The sequence below is a fragment of the Lutra lutra genome, chromosome 15 (genome assembly GCF_902655055.1).
Source record: "Lutra lutra chromosome 15, mLutLut1.2, whole genome shotgun sequence".
In the NCBI taxonomy this organism is placed as follows: Eukaryota; Metazoa; Chordata; class Mammalia; order Carnivora; family Mustelidae; genus Lutra; species Lutra lutra.
In genome coordinates this window covers 55,655,018-55,673,432 of record NC_062292.1, presented here as the reverse complement: position 1 = coordinate 55,673,432, position 18,415 = coordinate 55,655,018, and the positions used below count along the sequence as shown (strand labels likewise).

The 18,415-nt window shown below is 38.6% G+C and overlaps 2 protein-coding genes across 2 annotated transcripts in view; both read left to right on the top strand.

Moving 5' to 3' along the window:
* Positions 1–18,415, top strand: part of GPATCH2 (G-patch domain containing 2) — a 170,289-nt gene that overhangs the window by 77,710 nt on the left and 74,164 nt on the right. The gene's annotated exons all lie outside the window — the stretch shown is intronic.
* LOC125085776 (60S ribosomal protein L37a-like) lies at positions 16,083–16,373 on the top strand. Its single transcript, XM_047704502.1, has one exon. It carries the CDS (start codon positions 16,093–16,095, stop codon positions 16,369–16,371), a length of 279 nt encoding a protein of 92 aa, XP_047560458.1. The 5' UTR covers positions 16,083–16,092; the 3' UTR covers positions 16,372–16,373.

The window sequence follows — 18,415 nt, the reverse complement described above, 5'->3', positions numbered from 1 at the left end:
GGACCAGACTGATCATTTCCTCATTTCAGTTTATTTAATACTCTTTTGTATAATGTTGGAGATGTCTGTTTACCATGGCTCAGTTTTGGGATTTGCTTTTACAGCTCACTGTATGCCAGGTAGTAGAGAAAACACTCCGTGAGTAACAGTTCAGTTATCCTCACACTGGCTCTGGAGCTCAGGTAAAAGGATAATTTCCATCACAGGTGGGAAAACTGAGGCATAGAAGGGCTTGAAAACTTGGACATGGTCATACTTTCCAATGATGTGGCCTCTGAGACAAACTGAAAACCGACTTCAGAATCGACACCAATAGCTACCACTGTGTATTGAATTTTGATCAGTTGTTTTCCCCGACCAGCTTAGTTCGTAAGGTGTCTCCCTCTCCTTCACGATACTGTGCAGGTAGGAAATGAGGTTAAACCGAGCGGATGAATGTAAAGCAGGACAGCGCGTGACTCACGGCAGGCACACTGCATTCCGCATGCCACCTGTACCTTTTTAAGCTGGGGAATGGTGCCACAGTTAGTGAGCTGTGGGTGGCCGCTTCTTGTCATGACACTATGGTGCCCTGTGCTGCCAGTGAAAACTACAAGAAAAACTTGCCGGTTAAGGGAATGTGGAATGGCTTGCCAAAGAAAAGAACATGTTGGCAAATCTGGAGGAGAATGCTAAACCATGGGCACTGTTAGAAATTGCCCATTGAGGACATGAGTATTAATCCTTAAGACTCCTGGTTATGAGAAATGGAAACCCAGCTCAGCCTGCCTTATGCAACTTAAAGGAAGATATTTACTGGTTGGAGAGATGTAGCGCCAGCCACAGGCTCAGACATAGGCAATGGGACGAAGTCTTGCTCCTTTTATCTCTTGGCTCTCCTTTCCCTTGGGTTCACTTTGTTCTCAGTCAGGCTTTCCAGCTTATGGAAGCAAAATGGCTGTAAGCACTTGAGGCTTATATCTCATCTCTATAATCCTCCCCTCCCAGCTCCTCCTCACCCCCCCACCCCGCCCCCAATAAAGAGGAATTTTTTCTTCAGATAGTTCCAGAAATACACTGGATTTGGTTCTTTTTTTTTTTTTTTAAAGATTTTATTTATTTATTTGTCAGAGAGAGAGGGAGAGAGAGCGAGCACAGGCAGACAGAGTGGCAGGCAGAGGCAGAGGGAGAAGCAGGCTCCCCGCCGAGCAAGGAGCCCGATGCGGGACTCGATCCCAAGACGCTGGGATCATGACCTGAGCCGAAGGCAGCTGCTTAACCAACTGAGCCACCCAGGCGTCCCTGGATTTGGTTCTTAATGACTTCACGCCATATCCACATCCCTGAACCAGCTACAGTGAACATGGGACGGCATGTTGTGAACACTCAGGCCTGGGCCGGGAGAGTGGAGACAGCTTCCCTGCACCACACATTCCAAGGAGGGAAAAGGGTATTTGCACATCAGAGTGCTATTATCAGAAGGAATAGATGATTTCACCCAAGATATGCAGCACAGTTAGCCTAAAACCAGCAAGTATTCCTTAAAAAACAGGACTTACAATGTAAAGTCAAGACCTTCTTGACCTCAGGGTATAGAGCCCACCTTAGAAATGTTTTATGAAAAAAGAAAGTTCTTGTCATTTTTGAGCTTGAGTGATATAATTGGACCATAAGACATGCTGTTAAGAAAATAGGAGGTTTGGGCTTTCTAGAGGGAATACCTAAAATACAACTTAGGAAAGAAGTTTTAACACTTTAATCAAATTAAACTTGAGTGCTCTCAGCTTCCGTTGCATCGTTCACCTGGAAGATAAGCGCTGTGAACTTGCAGCTGAGATCGTCCTTGGTGTAATGAGTTACTCAGCCCATTTACCTGCATGTAATAGTGGTGTTTGCACGGATTAAAAAAAAAAATATATAGAAAGGATTTTTTTTTTCTATCTGTGTACATTGAACTGTTGTCAATTTCTAGGGTACTTACAAGGTTAAACAAAGAAGGAAGCTTAAATTTTATGATTTTGTTTCCTCGTTTTTTTTAATATAGGCTACATCGTAGAAACTTGCTAAAAAAAAACCAAGTGATCTCTTTCCTCAGATCAAGGACTTTTTGTATTGTCAGGCTTTGAGAGACTCGACTTGTCAGACCCCTAGTGACTCACAAGATTGTCCTTTTTAACTGCTATGACAGGACATCTGTACACCGTAAATTTGAAACTGCAGGAGAAGAAAACAAGAGCATTGCTGATCTGTTTTAGAAAGTACAGGAGCCCCATCATGTCTTGTTGCTGAATTGTCTTACGTTCAGTGGAATCAGAGACTTACAAAGCAGCAGAGGCTTATTGGGGAAATAAAGTCATAGTTCAGAAGAAATTGACAGGGTTCTCACCATGAGGCATGTTTTCCTTTGTCTTCAGAGATCAAACCTTAGAATGACATAAGTTCTATCAATGTAGTAGTGTTGCACAAAGAGTTAATGAACCTGAATCAGATTTGCCTATCAAGGAAAGAATTTATTGTACAAGCTACAGGTGATATATTTGTCCCAGATTTGTTCTAAAATGTCTGGCTCTGTGACAGAACCCTCTGTGCAGTGTGTGCATCCACCTGGAGTTGTAACTATCATGCACCAAGTGCACAGGCTATTTCTGTCTCCTCAATACTAGTATTCTCATTGATTCTCCAGAAAACCCAGTTATAATGGTGGGAGGCCCAACCTCAGCCTCAGCGCTAGACCCAACCCAACAGCAAGGGTAGATTTGGGTGATTACCCCTGGGATGGGTCTGGGGAGAGAAGGTGTGGAAGCTCGCATACCAGATGACAGTTGGGGACTTTGTTTCTTTTCACTTCCAGTTACATGGTCCTAGCACAACGACCTCAAAGTCTGTAAACACTGGATCCCTCACTGTGAGAAATCAGAATGTTTTTTCATATTATTAATTTCATCAAAGGCCTATCTTGAATGTGAAGGCAAATAAAGGACTTGTTGAAACCCATTTACCACCAGAACGGTTCAAAGTATCCTCATGAACTGGAATCAGCATTGATCAAAGAGTAGCATTTTGTGCAAGTACTGTGCATTTTAGTGTAATAAAGTTGACAAAATGGTTTTACAGTTTATCAAGAGAAGTAATCGTGGCTATATTGCTTTAAAAAGGGGGGGGGGTTCTGTGTTTGTTTGTTTTTTTAAATTAATAGGCTATTCCTCGTCATTGCTGCCAATATAAAAATTCATGTTATTCCACCCATAATCATGTAGTGTGTTGCTGAAAAATCAGGGACTGGTGCTTTAGGATAAATTGTTATCAGAGGATGCCAAGCTTGTGGAGGAAGGGAGCAGCCTGAGGCTATGGTCCCCAGTAGCTCCCAGTGGCTAGATGTGGGAGTAGCCCTTTAGCACCTTACTTTCTCTTCATGTGTCTGTCTTTCCTTCTGCTTGTCTTTCTCTTCCTCCTTCTGTTCCGCCTTCCCATCTCCCTTCCTTCCCACCTACCTTCCTGCCTTCTTTCCTTTCTCAAATCTCAAATCTCTTTGTGATTGTACCATAATCAATTGTGCTTTCCTTATCAGTTGTGAAACTGAAGTATACAATTTAATTAAATAGCTTAACCTCCTAAAACGTTTTACTGTAAAAAAAAAGAAGAAGAAGAAGAAGAAATCTCCCAAGAAATGTAATTCTCATTTAGGTGTTGAAAATTTTTACTTTGAATCTGATATGCTAATTTTTATCCTAAGCAATTTTATCTTTCACATATTAACTTGAAACCAGGTGATTATAACAAAAGTAGTGACTATTTCACAAATACAGTCGGCATCGATGTGTGTGCATTAAGTTTCTATATAAATACAGATATAAATAAATTGTAGAAACAATCAAGAAACCAAGTCTTTCAGGGTTATCTATTGCCATTGCTTCCTATGCATTGAAGCTCTCACCATAGCCATTACTATAAAACGTTCCCTAAGTACATAAAGGCTCTGATCGTTAAGATTTTTATTGCCAGCCACACATACAGAGCTGCAAATTGCCTTGTTTCAGATTTATTATGTATTACTCCAGAAATTCTATAAAGATCAAAAGAACTGATTACAATGTTGACCTTTGCATTAACTCATCTGAATTTAAATTCAAGTGTTTGATTTGGGAAAATAAGTCCATTTATCATAGGTCTGCTACTGAGGGGATTGTGCAGCCCTGATTGGGAGTGCTGAGACCAAATTTATTTATTGAGCGTGGGCTTGAAAATTGTTTGTAGGACAAGAGGAACAAAAGTTTGACCTGCCATTGTATAGTGCCAGGGGAACAATGTGGACATTGCCCTTTTCAAATTTCAAGTAGTCCGTCCGTTTCAATCTTGTTGATAGAATCGCCAGATATTAAGTTGAGCAAATATGGACTGTTTTAAAAATATAAATCATGCTTTGATTTAAAATTAATGATCCTTCTTTTACCAAGAAAATAACCATTTCTTCAACATTGAGGTTGTATTTTGGAGGAATATTGAGATGCTTCTCCTTCTGCAATTAGCCTTTGTATTATCCTTGAACTCACATTTGTCCACGCTTTGTTTTGTTTTCGGAGTTACCAAGAAAAACCTCTTTGTAGTAATATCTTCCTACATGGAATTATACAGATTTAGTTAACTTTCAGCTATTGAACTACTATTGAACTGTTCCGTTTTAAGAAAAAAAAAATTCAAAATTTGAACCAAGGGACTATTTAATGGTATTCCCCCACACGCAAATTGCATATCTCATGCACATGGATAAACCTTTTCTTCTGCCTTTAGATGGGCAGAGAGTTCTAGAAAGTGCTTTGATAAAAAAGGAGGTGACGGCAGTCAGCAGAAGGCATCAACATGTATCTTTCCCTAAATACCCAGGCTTTTTGATAGCATGGCATTCATAACTGTGAAAAATTAGGGTCCGACAATGTTAAGTATGGTGATGATGGACGTAACTTGGCTCATAATAACCTGAAGAACCTACTGGTTAAAAAAAAAAAAAAAAAAAAAGACATTGTAGGTTAGGATTTATGCCCATCTTAACGCCTAAGGTTCAGCTCTTCTGCTCCTCATGGTGATTAACCCTCCAACCCAAGTCACTGTCAGCATGGAGAGGCCAGGGTATTACCATTTGCTAAGTTTCATTGGGCAGGCCAGAAACAATTACAGTAGACCCTTGACATTTGCAGGGGATTTGTCCTGAGACATTCATGTACTGCTGATAGGAAAATGTAACATAGCATGTTACTTTCCCTATAAAATCCAGTAAAGTAAAACTAAGAAAATTAAGTGACCCTTCAGGCCATTAATGATTCCATCAGCACAAGACCAAAGTATTTATAAAGCTATTAAAGTAAATTCTGCCACCAAAATAAACTCCATACCACCTTACAACATTATTCTAGTAGCGTTAACCCCAAATTTACAGAATCTGCAAATGGTGGACAGTATTGGTGTAATAACATCAGGGATAAGATTGAGATGTGAATGAATGCTTGGCTTTCTTGTCTTGAACTTGCTCCATGCATTTGTTCACGTTAGAACTGCCACAGAGTCATAAAGGACTATATCAGAGATCTTTGGGGCTCTTGAATAAATTCTTTTGTGAGGAGGTGCCCTGCTGGGTCAGTCAGAAAAGCATGCAGCTCTTGATAATCAGGGTCAAGAGTTCAAGCTCCACTCAGGGTGTAGAGATTACTAAAAAAATAAACAAACTTTAGAAAAAAAAATAAATTCTCTTGTGAAACTTCTTTAGTTCATTTTTTTAAGGATGTAGACTTCCCAGTTATTGATACCTATATGAATTCATCTAACACAGAATCTGTCTAAAAGAAAAGAAAAAGAATCCATCATTTATTTTTAAAAATTGAGAATTGAATTTCATGAGGGGAAGTTAATTGGAGAGGGAATTTAATGAATTTATTTGGTTATAATGAGCTTGAGATGATTCTAACCTTTCCAAAAAGAAATATCCCAAAGGGATCCTGGAAGTGTGGGGCTCGTTGTTGGCGGTATGGAACTTCAGAGGAGAAACAGCTGTATATATGTGATTGATCAATAAGAAGGTGATGGTTGAAGGTAGGAGAGTTAGTGCCCTTTCCCAAAAAGCAAGTATATAGAGAAAGGAATGAAAAGCAAAGGATATCACTCTGGAAAACTGGAAGAGGAGGAGATAGAGAAGTGTGTCGATATGATGGTTTTGTCATATGGTTTGGCACGGTTTTCTTTGTTGTGCTTTTTTTTTTTTTAAGATTTTATTTATTATTTATTTGACAGACAGAAATCACAAATAGGCAGAGAGGCAGGCAGAGAGAGAGGAAGGGAAGCAGGCTTGCTGCTGAGCAGAGAGCCCGATGCGGAGCTCGATCCCAGGACCCTGGGATCACGACCTGAGCTAAAGGCAGAAGCTTTAACCCACTGAGCCACCCAGGCGCCCCTCTTTGTTGTGCTTTTTGTCTTTTGTTTTATATGAATGCATCATGGTCATAAACTACCAAATTTTACGTATACTTTCCTCTGTAGTTCAGAAAGTTTCTCATGCATAGTGATACACAGGTGAGTTTAAAATTTTGCTAGTTGTGTGAGGATTCATAGTGAGTAACCGTACAAACAGGAAATTCCGCAGGATTTGCATTAAACCATGTGAAGAAGAAATTAAAAAGTAACATGTAAGTGATATAGGGAAGAAAAAGGAGGGTAAAGTGATAAGAAATAAAAAAATTCTGAAAACATCTTTGGAATCTGAAATCAATAGAGGTGTTGGTGGTGAATCTATTGCTAGAATTTGTGGAAGGCTGCTCATTCCTTTCTCGTTGGTTTTTTAATTCCAATTCCAAGTATACTGGACACCCACAGAGAACCTGAGTCAGTTGTCCATTCATTCATTCAACAAATACTGTAGGTACTATTTAGATACAGTAAGGTGCATTTTTGACTCTGGCTTAATTTTATACATTAACCTAAAAAGAAAAAACCAACTTCCTCCTTATTAGAGTGTTACCTCAATATCAAGAACCCATGTAGGCAGACCTGGGACATTGAGATAATCAAATACAGAAGAAGTTAATTTTTTCATTCAGACTGATTAAGTCAAGTGAGTAGAACTAAAAACCCATAGAAAAGGAATGAATAGCCCTACCAAGGAGGTCTGAAGTGAAATGTTAAGCCTGTTGATAAAGCAGACTGGGTCTATGAAATCTGGATGTACTACTACTTACAATAGCTAGCATTTCTAGTCCTTCCTGTGTGCTAGGCATTTTACCAGGATTTGACATGTACTATTTAATTCCCATAAGAGACCTACGAGGCAGGTATTACTCTTACTGCCCATTGCCCTTTTACCCATAAGGCAACAAAAATAAAAAGAAGTAAAATAACTTGTACAGGTAGAAAGTGGCAAAGCATGGATTTGAACAAGACAGTAGGACTTTAAAATCCCACACCGAGCTCCAAATATTTAATACTAATTTGAACTAAGTAGCTGAGCCCAGTGTCTGTAGTATCCTAACCTGAGTGCAGATAGTACTTTACAGTTCATATTACAATAAATACTGTATATACCTTAGCCGACTGTGTGGTCATGTGACATCTGGTCACCCAAGAGAGTTGGGAGAGAACCGAAAGGGTCCAGATTTAAAGAGGACAGTTGATTGTGGCTTAGTCCAGTTGGTCATGGGATCCTAGGGTACCACTCACGAGCTTTTATTATCTTTAGACATCCTGAATATTTTTGCACGAACTATAAGTAGTTTAATAAATACAAGAGACAGTTTAAAGCAGAATTTCATTTCAAATATGAAATGTGGTTTTGTTTCATATTGGACCATCAAGACCCTGATCACTAATAAGAAGATGGGCATTTTTTGGTTATGAAGCTAGTACTTTACCCAGTTAATAATAATTTTAAATTGCAGTCTAGGGTTTCTGATTTAAGAATTAATAAATAAGAATTGTGGCATATTCTGAAAAAAAACCTGAGGGTTTGGAAGGGGCAGGGGGTGGGAGGTTGGGGGAGCCAGGTGGGGGTATTAAGGAGGGCACCTATTGCATGGAGCACTGGGTGTGGTGCAAAAACAATGAATACTGTTTACGCTGAAAAGATATAAAATAAATAAATAAATAAAAAAGAATTGTGGAATATTTTTGTGGTTGCTCTCGTATCTTCAGAATGTGAGTGGTATGGAATTTTTTTTTTTAATATGGGATGAAGGCAATTAACTGTAAGATCTGCAAGGATCCTTTTGATAGATCTTATTTTATATTCATTGAAATATTTCCATACATAATTAAAACAGCATGTTGAGTTTTCCCACTAATTATATTTGTTCTTTCCATTGTCATTTACAAGAGATATGTGTCTGTATCTATATTCAGTAACCAAGGGCTTACTGAAAACAGGTGTACTTAGGATTCTGTTATTTGTGTTTCAAAGCAATTAAAATATCAGTCATGGCCTTTGTTGAGATTTCAATGTAGATGTCAAGATAAAGCATAAATACCTAAGTCAACAAGTGAATTTTGCTTCATTTCATAACTAGCATGTGCCAGAGACTGTACAATGTAGGGAAAAACAAAGTTGAATAATACCCGGTTCCTAGTCCCTATCTAGATGCTTATAATCTATCAGAGGGTTAGATAAATAAACAGCTAATTAAAATACAGTGTAATAAATAACATAAGTATAATGATTATATAGAGGTTGCTAGGAGCCCAAAGGAAAATTACTATATCATTATGGATACAAGTACATAATAATGTTATGGGACTTAGGTAAGATTCAGTGAAAGGAACCAAAATATTATTTGGTGTACGTAGTGACAGTTTTTAGAATTAAGATATTAATATGCATCACCAAACAAGCTCATTTTTTTGTTCCTTCGTACTGCTAAACAAGGCTTGACAAGTTATGTGGAGTTATTCCCTTTAAGAATTATTTGTGAAAACTGAGATAGGATTCAATAAAAATGAGCTTTTTTTTCTTCGCAAATATATTATCTTGGTTAGCACCTTTGATACGGTTTATTATCTCTGGGTGTCCGTATGCCTAAGACTGACACTTTAACCCCAGTGCTTTTGGTATTATTCACCCGTGAAGACTGACATTTGGATTTGCTACTGTATATACTTGCAGAATCTGTCAGTGTTTCCCGTTTTGCCTCTTCAATTTCCATCCAGTGTGAAACCTTTGTTCAACACCCTTCTATTGATGATTCTCCTTCTGGCTGCAGAGGTTTTTTTTTAACAATTTTCCCCCTGCATTTAGTTTCGAGCTTTGTATTTATGCTGTGACAGCCAATTTTTGCGTATTTTAAAAACATTTCTTATGACCTCCCTATTGATGTTTTTCCCACTTTGTCCTACCATCTTCAGTCAAGTCTACCACAGTAGTCGTCAAACTTTTGCGAGGATCAGAATTACGTGGAGGGCTTGCTAAAACACAGATGGTGGGCTTCACTCTCAAAGGTTCTAATTCAGTAGTTTTGGGATAAGACCTGAGAATTTGCATTTCTAACATGATCTCAATGATGTTGGTACCACCCTCAGACAACTATGGTATATGGTGGTGGCTCTCAAAGGATAGTCAGGGGATCCCAGAGAATCCCCAAGTCTCTGTAGGAGGTCCATAAGGGCAAAACTGTTCTCACAGTAGTACTAAGATATTTGTCTTTTTCACCTCAATTTTTCATGAGAACATGGTGGTATTTTGCAAAGTCTCTAGGAAGAGTGTTGAGTATTATTGGGTTTCAAAATTAACACGGTTTTAATTTCCAGTACAGCAAATGTCAATACCTATAAACCATATACAAAAACTTTTGGGGGACCTCAATCACTTTTAAGAGTATAAAGTTTGAGGGGTGCCTGGGTGGCTCAGTGGGTTAAGCCGCTGCCTTCGGCTCAGGTCATGATCTCAGGGTCTTGGGATCGAGCCCCGCATCGGGCTCTCTGCTCAGCAGGGAGCCTGCTTCCTCCTTTCTCTCTGCCTGCCTCTCTGCCTGCTTGTGATCTCTGTCTGTCAAATAAATAAATAAATAAAATCTTTAAAAAAAAAAGAGTATAAAGTTTGAGAAGTGTTGGTATAAAGAAAAGAGCACTACTTCTTCGAACTGAAGTCGCCCTGTGTGTCCTGGCCCCTTCGTGCTCTCTGACCTTACACCGTCCCAGTCTTCCCTTGCCCACCCCGACCTCCTTGCCGCTCCTTCCTTCCCTGCTTCCACACCTTTCTATGCAATTGCCTTTGACTAAGAATGTCCCCACTCCTCCTCCTTCTTCAGAACTCAGCTGGGCTTCCACTTCCCCACCACGTTCTCCTGATTTATATCCTTCATGGAATTGACCACAACCTGTAGTGTTTCTCTGTATTTGTTTATTCTTCTGTCTCCGTAGACTAAAATGCAAATCCCATCAATGCAGGGTCCCAGTGAGTCTTGTTCGCCAGTATGTCTCTTCCTCTTCCTTTTACCAGGACACGTAGTCAAGGCTCAATATTTTCTTGTTGAGTAGATGAACCAGACATTTCTGGACTCAAATACTGCCTCCACTACTTGTTAAGTAGGTGGCCTCAGGTGGGTGGTTTTAATCTCTCTGAGCCTCATCTGAGAGATTGCAATAATAATTAACATCTTGCAGAGTTGCAAGCTGGAGTCACACTGGAAATGCAGGCAGCTTCTGGGAGTCCATGCCACCCAGAAAGTGCTCAATCAGTGTTTGTTAAAATCAATAATGATAGAGGCTATTTACTTAGTACATACCGGGCTCATCACAGAGGACAAAAGGAAAGAATAAAACAGTTATCTCTGCACTTGGACTTGTTCATGGTCCAGTGGAGTGTGCTGCTTGGCATTCTGTTTGTACACCCAGTCCCATAAGGTTGGGTTGTAGTGACATGCTGTCAGTGTTTCACAGACCGACCATGCTGGAAGATCTCATTGTTTCTGATTCTGTGGTGTGGCTTAATGGCCATGGGGCTTGGAGTTAATACCTATGGGACAGTTCTAGAATAGTTGGTCATTATCAAGTCTCTTAGTTATATTGATGCTGAGATGCTACCATTGCTTTATGGATAACTTCTAGAATGGATTTTAAGAGCGTGTAGTATTCTACCATTTTCTCAGCATAGGTTGGTATTCGACGGGCTTCCTTTTGTCTGTGAATTCTCTTAATAGTGTGCTACTCCGGAAAGGTGAGTTGCCAACTCTTTTTTTTTCTTTTTTCTCATAGTCTTTTTTCCTTATTATATTTGACCAACTTATATGAAATTGTTCGAGGTGTTCATTAAAGAGTAATTGTATCTCATTCTTTTTCTATATTTTAAAAATTGCGGACTATTCTTTATGCAAAGGACTTAGTAAATTATGTTCATTTACTCCATTTATTCTCTGCATACTTTGTACTAGGCTTTATCTTTTGCATTATTTAATTTTGTGGTACTGCTTTTAGAGTGGGTTTAGCCAAACAGATAGCAGCATGGTTTCTAAAACAACATATCTAGATTTTTAAAGACTCTAATATTTAACCTGCATGTGAGTTATTTGGAGCCTATACTGAGTTGTCTTATGACTATCCCAAAATGCTGATAAGCAACAGTGAACAATATTTGTGCTTTTGATGCTTTGAACACATGGTTCGGTGTGGGCCCGCATACTAGGTTCTCTTGGTGGTACAACAGTAAATTAGACAAAACCACTGCTCGTGAGAAATGTGTATGTTTCTAGAGGAGACTGACACATATTTGCAGTTTTAACATGAGACGATCTGTTATGTGACATTAGATACAAGGAAATATATGAATTCAAAGTGGGAAGAGAAATTACTTCTGTTGTGTATGATCAAAGAAGGCTTCCAGGTTTTTTCAGTTTTTCTGGGTAAAATCAGAGTGTGTGTGTGTGTGTGTGTGTGTGTGAAGTTGGACACAGGAGGAGATGCGTTCCCTTTATTACTTCAATAACCTGTATTCAAATGGTCTGCCAGTTCAAGTTTCTTTCAGGCCCTTAGAATTGGCCAAGAACAGCAAATCAGCTGTAAAACATTCAATTTAGAGACCATTATTATAGATAAGATACTTAACTCTATTTTATTTAAACCCATGACCTTTACACTAATTGAAAAGCATCAGAAAAGCACCACTCTATGGCGTCATGAATAATGTCTTTGTGGAAATTACTGAATGAAGTTTTGTGATTTAGACTAGCTACCATGTCGTTGTAACTTAATTGTAAAGTGCCTCTTCTTTGTAATGTGGTGCTTTATATATTAAACATGTATCTACATGACCAACCTGCTCAGGAAAAACAGTTGCTCATCTGATGTTTATCAACCCTAAGGAAGAGTGTTTCAAGTAATTCCCTGAAAAATGATGATAGCCCCTAGTAATGAGCATCTCCCATCCCTTCCTTGCTCTACATACACGCCCTCCTCATTCCCAACTCCCTCCAACCTATAAGCTCCTTACTCCATGCTTATATCTACTGTCATACTGATTTGTGTCATCCTATTAATGGAGTTGTATCTTGCATTAGACTTTGAGACAGTTAGCACCAATAATAATAATAATAGGCTGACTCTGATCTATGTGTTTTTCAGATTATCTCATTTAATTCTCATAATAACTATATAAAATAGATACTGTTTCCATCCCCATTTTAAAGATGTGGGAGTTAAGGCAGTCTTAGAGCTGAAATGTGGAAGAAGCAGGATTTGGACCCAGGCAATCTAGATTTATAGCCCACACTTTTAATCACTCAACTGTTTTCCTCCTAAGAACCACTTTATACTGGAGAAAAAGAAACAGTGGGTGAAATCCATAAATTGTAGTTGATTTTGTTAAACTTGGTGGATTGTGTATCCCGTTGTGATCACGACATTGGACAGCAAGAATTAAGACTGCTAAGACTCCGTATTGCTTTGTTTTCTAATCTTATCATAAAAGTATGTTTTTGTTACAATTGATTTTATAACCTGCAGAATGAAAAATATGATATGTATTATGTGGAATTTTGCTGTGAAACCGAGAAAGAGCTTAAATTAGTAACATTTATGCTTTACTGCTTATTTATGGATCACACAAAGATTTTCATCTACTCTAATGTAAGGGTAATTCTACCTATGACCATTTTATTTTATTTTTTTTTAAAGATTTTATTTATTTATTTGACAGACAGATCACAAGTAGGCAGAGAGGCAGGCAGAGAGAGAGGAGGAGGAAGCAGGCTCCCTGCAGAGCACAGAGCCCGATGTGGGGCTCGATCCCAGGACACTGGGACCATGACCTGAGCCGAAGGCAGAGGCTTTAACCCACTGAGCCACCCAGGTGCCCCCCTATGACCATTTTAAAGAGCTGATGTCAGTTTATAAGTGTAGCGGAGCAAAAACTTAAAAGCTGGACAAAAGAAAATGTAACTTCTTTATTTAAGACATTGGATATTTCTCATGAGGTTTCACTTACAACTACTAGGGGAAGGGACCGTGAGGGGAAGGAGGGCATGGAGTGTGGAGCAGGGGTTGGGGAAAGTGATACAGATTTGCCAATCACTGTATCACAGTATAGAATATTTCTTTGGGCAGCTTACCCCTTTTCTAACAAAGGCTTCATCCTGTAGCTCTTTCCCTCCCACCGACTTCTCTCCATGATGACAATGAGGAACTTGGATGCCATGGAGATCTTGGAGGAGATTCCCGTAGTTTCTGGCACCATCTTACTGTCTGTTCACTATGTTTTGGTCCTTGCTGATCTCTGGCTGGCTAGTCTAGTCTAGTCTGAAACCCGGTATCTCATTCACTCACATGAATCTGGTTCTCTCCGGTCTTTTGAGGTCTCATGCTGGTACCCATGACCAAATCCCATGGATTCCAGTCCTTTGCCCCTGATCTCCAAGTCCTGTGTTCTTTGAGCCCCCCCACACACACTAGGTTACAGAAATTCCTGGGTCACCCAGGCTGAGGGGAACGGGTAGCACTCTCAGGCTATCTCTCTAGCCCCCTCCTTCCACAGATGGGGCATTTTTCCTCCTGTGCCAGTTTGGGCAGGGTGCCAACTCACATATGGCCTCTCCTGGAGACTTCCCTCCACAGCAGCTGTGCCTCAGGAGGCAGACTTGCCTTAGTTCCCCGCACTTCCCTGATCTTGCACTTCACCTTGCCCCAGACAGGTGGGAGCAATCAGAACCTGGGTTCCTAACCTCCTCTCCCTACTTCAGCTCTAGCTCTACTTTCATGGTCTACAGGAGTGAGAGGACAGGAAGCGCGGCAGCCCAGCCATCCTAGGCAGAGGGGGATGCTCCCAGGCTCTTGGTAGAGAAACCCAAAAGCAGCAAGGGATAGGGATTTAGTGAAGATGAAAGTACAGTAATTTAAAATATGAAATTATTTCTTCCTTTTTTGTTAGTTTTTATTCATTTTTATTTGGGACTCTCTCTTCCTACTGGAGTTGGACAGTATCAACTAGGTGGATAATCTAGCATAAGCTTGGAAGCCTTGCACATAGATTATTTTACAGAATAAGCCATATTTGGATTCCTGGATTTCTGAAACTTTATTACATACCCAACTTTTTTTTTTTCCCCCAGCAGACTTATGGTCTAGTCAGGCTTATGTCTTTGCTTCTAAACATATACCCTTATGATCCATACCTCATATCTGTGGTTAGCATATAATTCCCCTCCTTCCTTCAGCTTAAACCCTACCCGTCTCTAGCACTCAGCATAAGCCACATCTCCTCCTCAAATTTGCTAAGTTGGGCCATAACGATCTCTCTTTTGTGAGCTGCAATGGCAGTTACGAACTCAGTGCACACAGTTTAGCACTTGTTTAATCTGCATTGGTTTCATATTTTTTAAGTTTGCAACATATTAGCTAGAAGGGGTTTTTTGTTTGTTTTTTGTTTTTTAAGATTTTAGTTATGTGAGAAAGAGATCACGAGCAGAGTGAGAGGCAGAGGCAGAGGGAGAAGCAGACTCCCCGCTGAGTGGGGAGCCTGATGCAGGATGCAATCCCAGAACCCTGGATCATGATGGGAACCAAAGGCAGATGCTTAACTGACTGAGCCACCCCGCATCCCTAGCAGGGTTTATGTTATGCAATTCTTCAGAATCTTCTACCACATCTAGCTCTGTGCTAGGCATATAAATTAGATATCAAGTATCTCTTTCAGTGTATTCCTGACCCTCTTAATGGCGTGGTTTTGTTTTTTTTTTTAAGAAGAAAGGTAGAATTTAATGGCAATAGTGGCATCATCGTTATTATTATTATTCATGAGGGATTGACCTTGCTGCATGGAACAAGATGCTGGAGTAATGGAGGCTTGAACAAGGGTTTTGTTTCTTTCCCCCTCATGTTATGGGAAGGTATTTGATGGTTTCGTTACCCAGATAAAGGATAGCAGGATGGAAACCTTTGATTCTTGTCATCTTCCACTCCTGCTCAAAAAATGGATGCTGTTGCCTATATCCCAGGCGACCTGAATTGCAAAGACCGGCCCAAGTCTCCTGACCACGAAGTATATCCCACTGAGAGAACTTTCCTCTGAGGCTCCACCCGTGATTGCATGTCCTTTTTATTGGCCAGAACTGTCTTCACATGGCTGCCACAGGCTGGCCCAGTGATGTTATTGTGCAACCAGAGTTCTGCTAGATACTGGCTTCTTTCCATTTCAAGCAAATTCTACTGATAAGCTTCCCAAAAAATGGAGTTTTACTGTGTGATCTTTTGCTTGAAATATATGTTGGCCAAAAGATACTAAAAGTTCAAGTTATTACTTGGGATTTGTGCTGAGAATCAAGAAGAAGGATGGTATGTACTATACTAAGATGTTACAGTTATTGATGAACTAATATTTGATTTCTTCTTAATTAACTCATTCACTCATTTATACATTAAAGACTAGTTTGCCTTTTATACCTTAAGAGTTCGTTTGCATATGTTGATACTTGCTGTCTCTTTCCCTTTCAAGTCACTGTTATATGCTTTTTTTTTTTAAGTTATAGAAAGATTTCAGTGCAATTTACAGCATAACAATCAGGTCTTGAAATACATTATAGAAGGTTGAGTGTTTGCCTGCATGTTTGCCTCAAGAGAACAGTTTATACCTCTCGGGGCTCAGACCTAGTTTGGGGCGACATGGCTAAACGCACCAAGAAAGTCGGAATCGGGGGCAAATACGGGACCCGTTATGGTGCCTCCCTCAGGAAGATGGTGAAGAAGATTGAGATAAGCCAGCACGCCAAGTACACTTGCTCCTTCTGTGGCAAAACCAAGATGAAAAGACGAGCTGTGGGGATCTGGCATTGTGGCTCCTGCATGAAAACCGTCGCTGGTGGCGCCTGGACCTACAACACCACTTCTGCTGTCACAGTAAAGTCTGCCATCAGAAGACTGAAGGAGTTGAAAGACCAGTAGAAGCGCCACCGTTTGAAACATTGCTAGCCTATAATGAATGGGTTAATTTATGTAACAAAAAAAAAAAAGAGAACAGTTTATAGACTATAGTATCTGAAGTGTTTTATTTGCTAAATATAAACCATATTAAGATAATAAGCTTTAAAATGTGAAGACTATCAGCATTTTTCTTATCAATTACTATCAATGTATCCTTGAGAGTCTTAGAAACAATCTTTTAAACATCAAAAACAGCTGTGATTTTTTTTTTCTTTTAATGCAAATTAAGATTGCATACAACATCACTATCAACTTCAGGTAGAAAGAAATTGACTAGTTTATTAAAAAACATTTGAAAATGTAGAAAAATAATACACAATTCAAAAGGGGATATGCACAACTATTGATATTGTGATAAATTATCAATTAATACAGAAAAAATGATTTTAACTACTGAAGTGTTGACCATGTGTTTTAACTATAGTTTAAGTCGTTTAAGCACTTAAACATTTTCTGAGTCAGCTTATATTCTTAAAGTAAATTTTTTAATGTACATGATAGAATTTTCGTCCAAAAAGCCATCTTAATATTTTTTATGTTATCAGTTGTGTTTGCTGAATATCATAATTATCTTTACTGCTGTGTTACCCCCTGACCTCTTCTAACTACAAAAAAAAATTAATTTTACATGTACCTAGCTTTTCAGTATGTTGTAAATCTCATTAGGAATGAGAGCTGTTGAGTCTTTTTGTTTTTTAAGTTCTGTCTTTAATATAATAGACTCTTTATAAGCTAAGCTTCAAAAAGAAAACACTTTCTAGCTTCTATTTTCTGTATATGTAACTCTTCTTTTTTTAACTTCTGCAGAATAGTGGGAGACAAGAGGGGAGACTTCAAAGCACCCATTAGAATTTGTATTTATTGTCTGAAATTCCTTTAAACAGTTGAACATTACTTTTAAAAGCATTTTGAAAGTCCAGAGAGATAAAAGGATTTTTATAAACAAATTCCCTGGCTGGAGCTACATTACGTGCTATATATTTCAGGCTAATAATAAGGGCTTACTGTGGGTCAGTGTGTCATATCCCAGCGGTGTCTAGTGAGATGGAGGGTTATCTTATATGTCAGCTAGCTAACCCTGTGAACAGTTTTGAGCAGGCAAGATAATGGGACTGAATTCTGAAATGAGGGTTGAAATATACTGAAGTATTGTCACATGTGAGAACAATAACTTTTTTAAAATAAATGTAGTCACCTTTTGACATCATTAGGCATATTTGATAATAATTTTTAATGGGGTCTATTTTAAGTGGATAGATTGGTAAAGTATGAATTGAACCATATATAATTAATAGATAAATAAAAAAATCATAAATTCTGCCGTGCACAGATTTTTATTAATAGAAAAGTACTGGGCAAAATTGGAAACATTTTTTTTTTCTTTTCTATTATGATTACTGAATTAACATTACTTGATACTAGTAAGATTCAGCTTCTTGACTGCAGCTTTAAGATTTGAATATAAGATTACTTCTACCCAAACATAGGTACAATAATACAGAAATCTTTAAAATTGCTTTGCTTTACTGCACTTCCGGGACAGTATCTCCATAAACCATTATATAAAGGGTGTTAATGCCTTTTTAAAAATCTAATTCCTTAAAGGATTTTTTATTTATTCTTTCTTTTATTTCCCTGCAAAGTCAGTAACCAAAGCTAAATATACACTTAATTTTGAGAAAAAGTTTGCATGCGTATGCAGGTAGATGTCATGAGTCTCAAGAAAAATACTTATTTTTTTAAATGTGGGTATGATTGCTCAATATGAATTGAATAAGATAACCTACATACAATCATGGCATATAAACTAAAATTTTAGGCGATGTGATAGATATTGAGATATTAGATATTTAGATAGATAGATAGATATTAGATATTTAGTATAACTAACCTAAGTATGTTGAATTGGGGTGAATAGTATAAAGTTTCTTTACACCATGTTGTGTACATTTTGTTTATTATTTGGCTTTTGCTTTTATAAAAGGCAGGTCTTTATGCACAGTGG

What these genes read in the sequence shown, in the direction of transcription:
- LOC125085776 (XM_047704502.1), top strand. Translation starts at nt 16,093, where the DNA reads ATGGCTAAACGCACCAAGAAAGTCGGAATCGGGGGCAAATACGGGACC.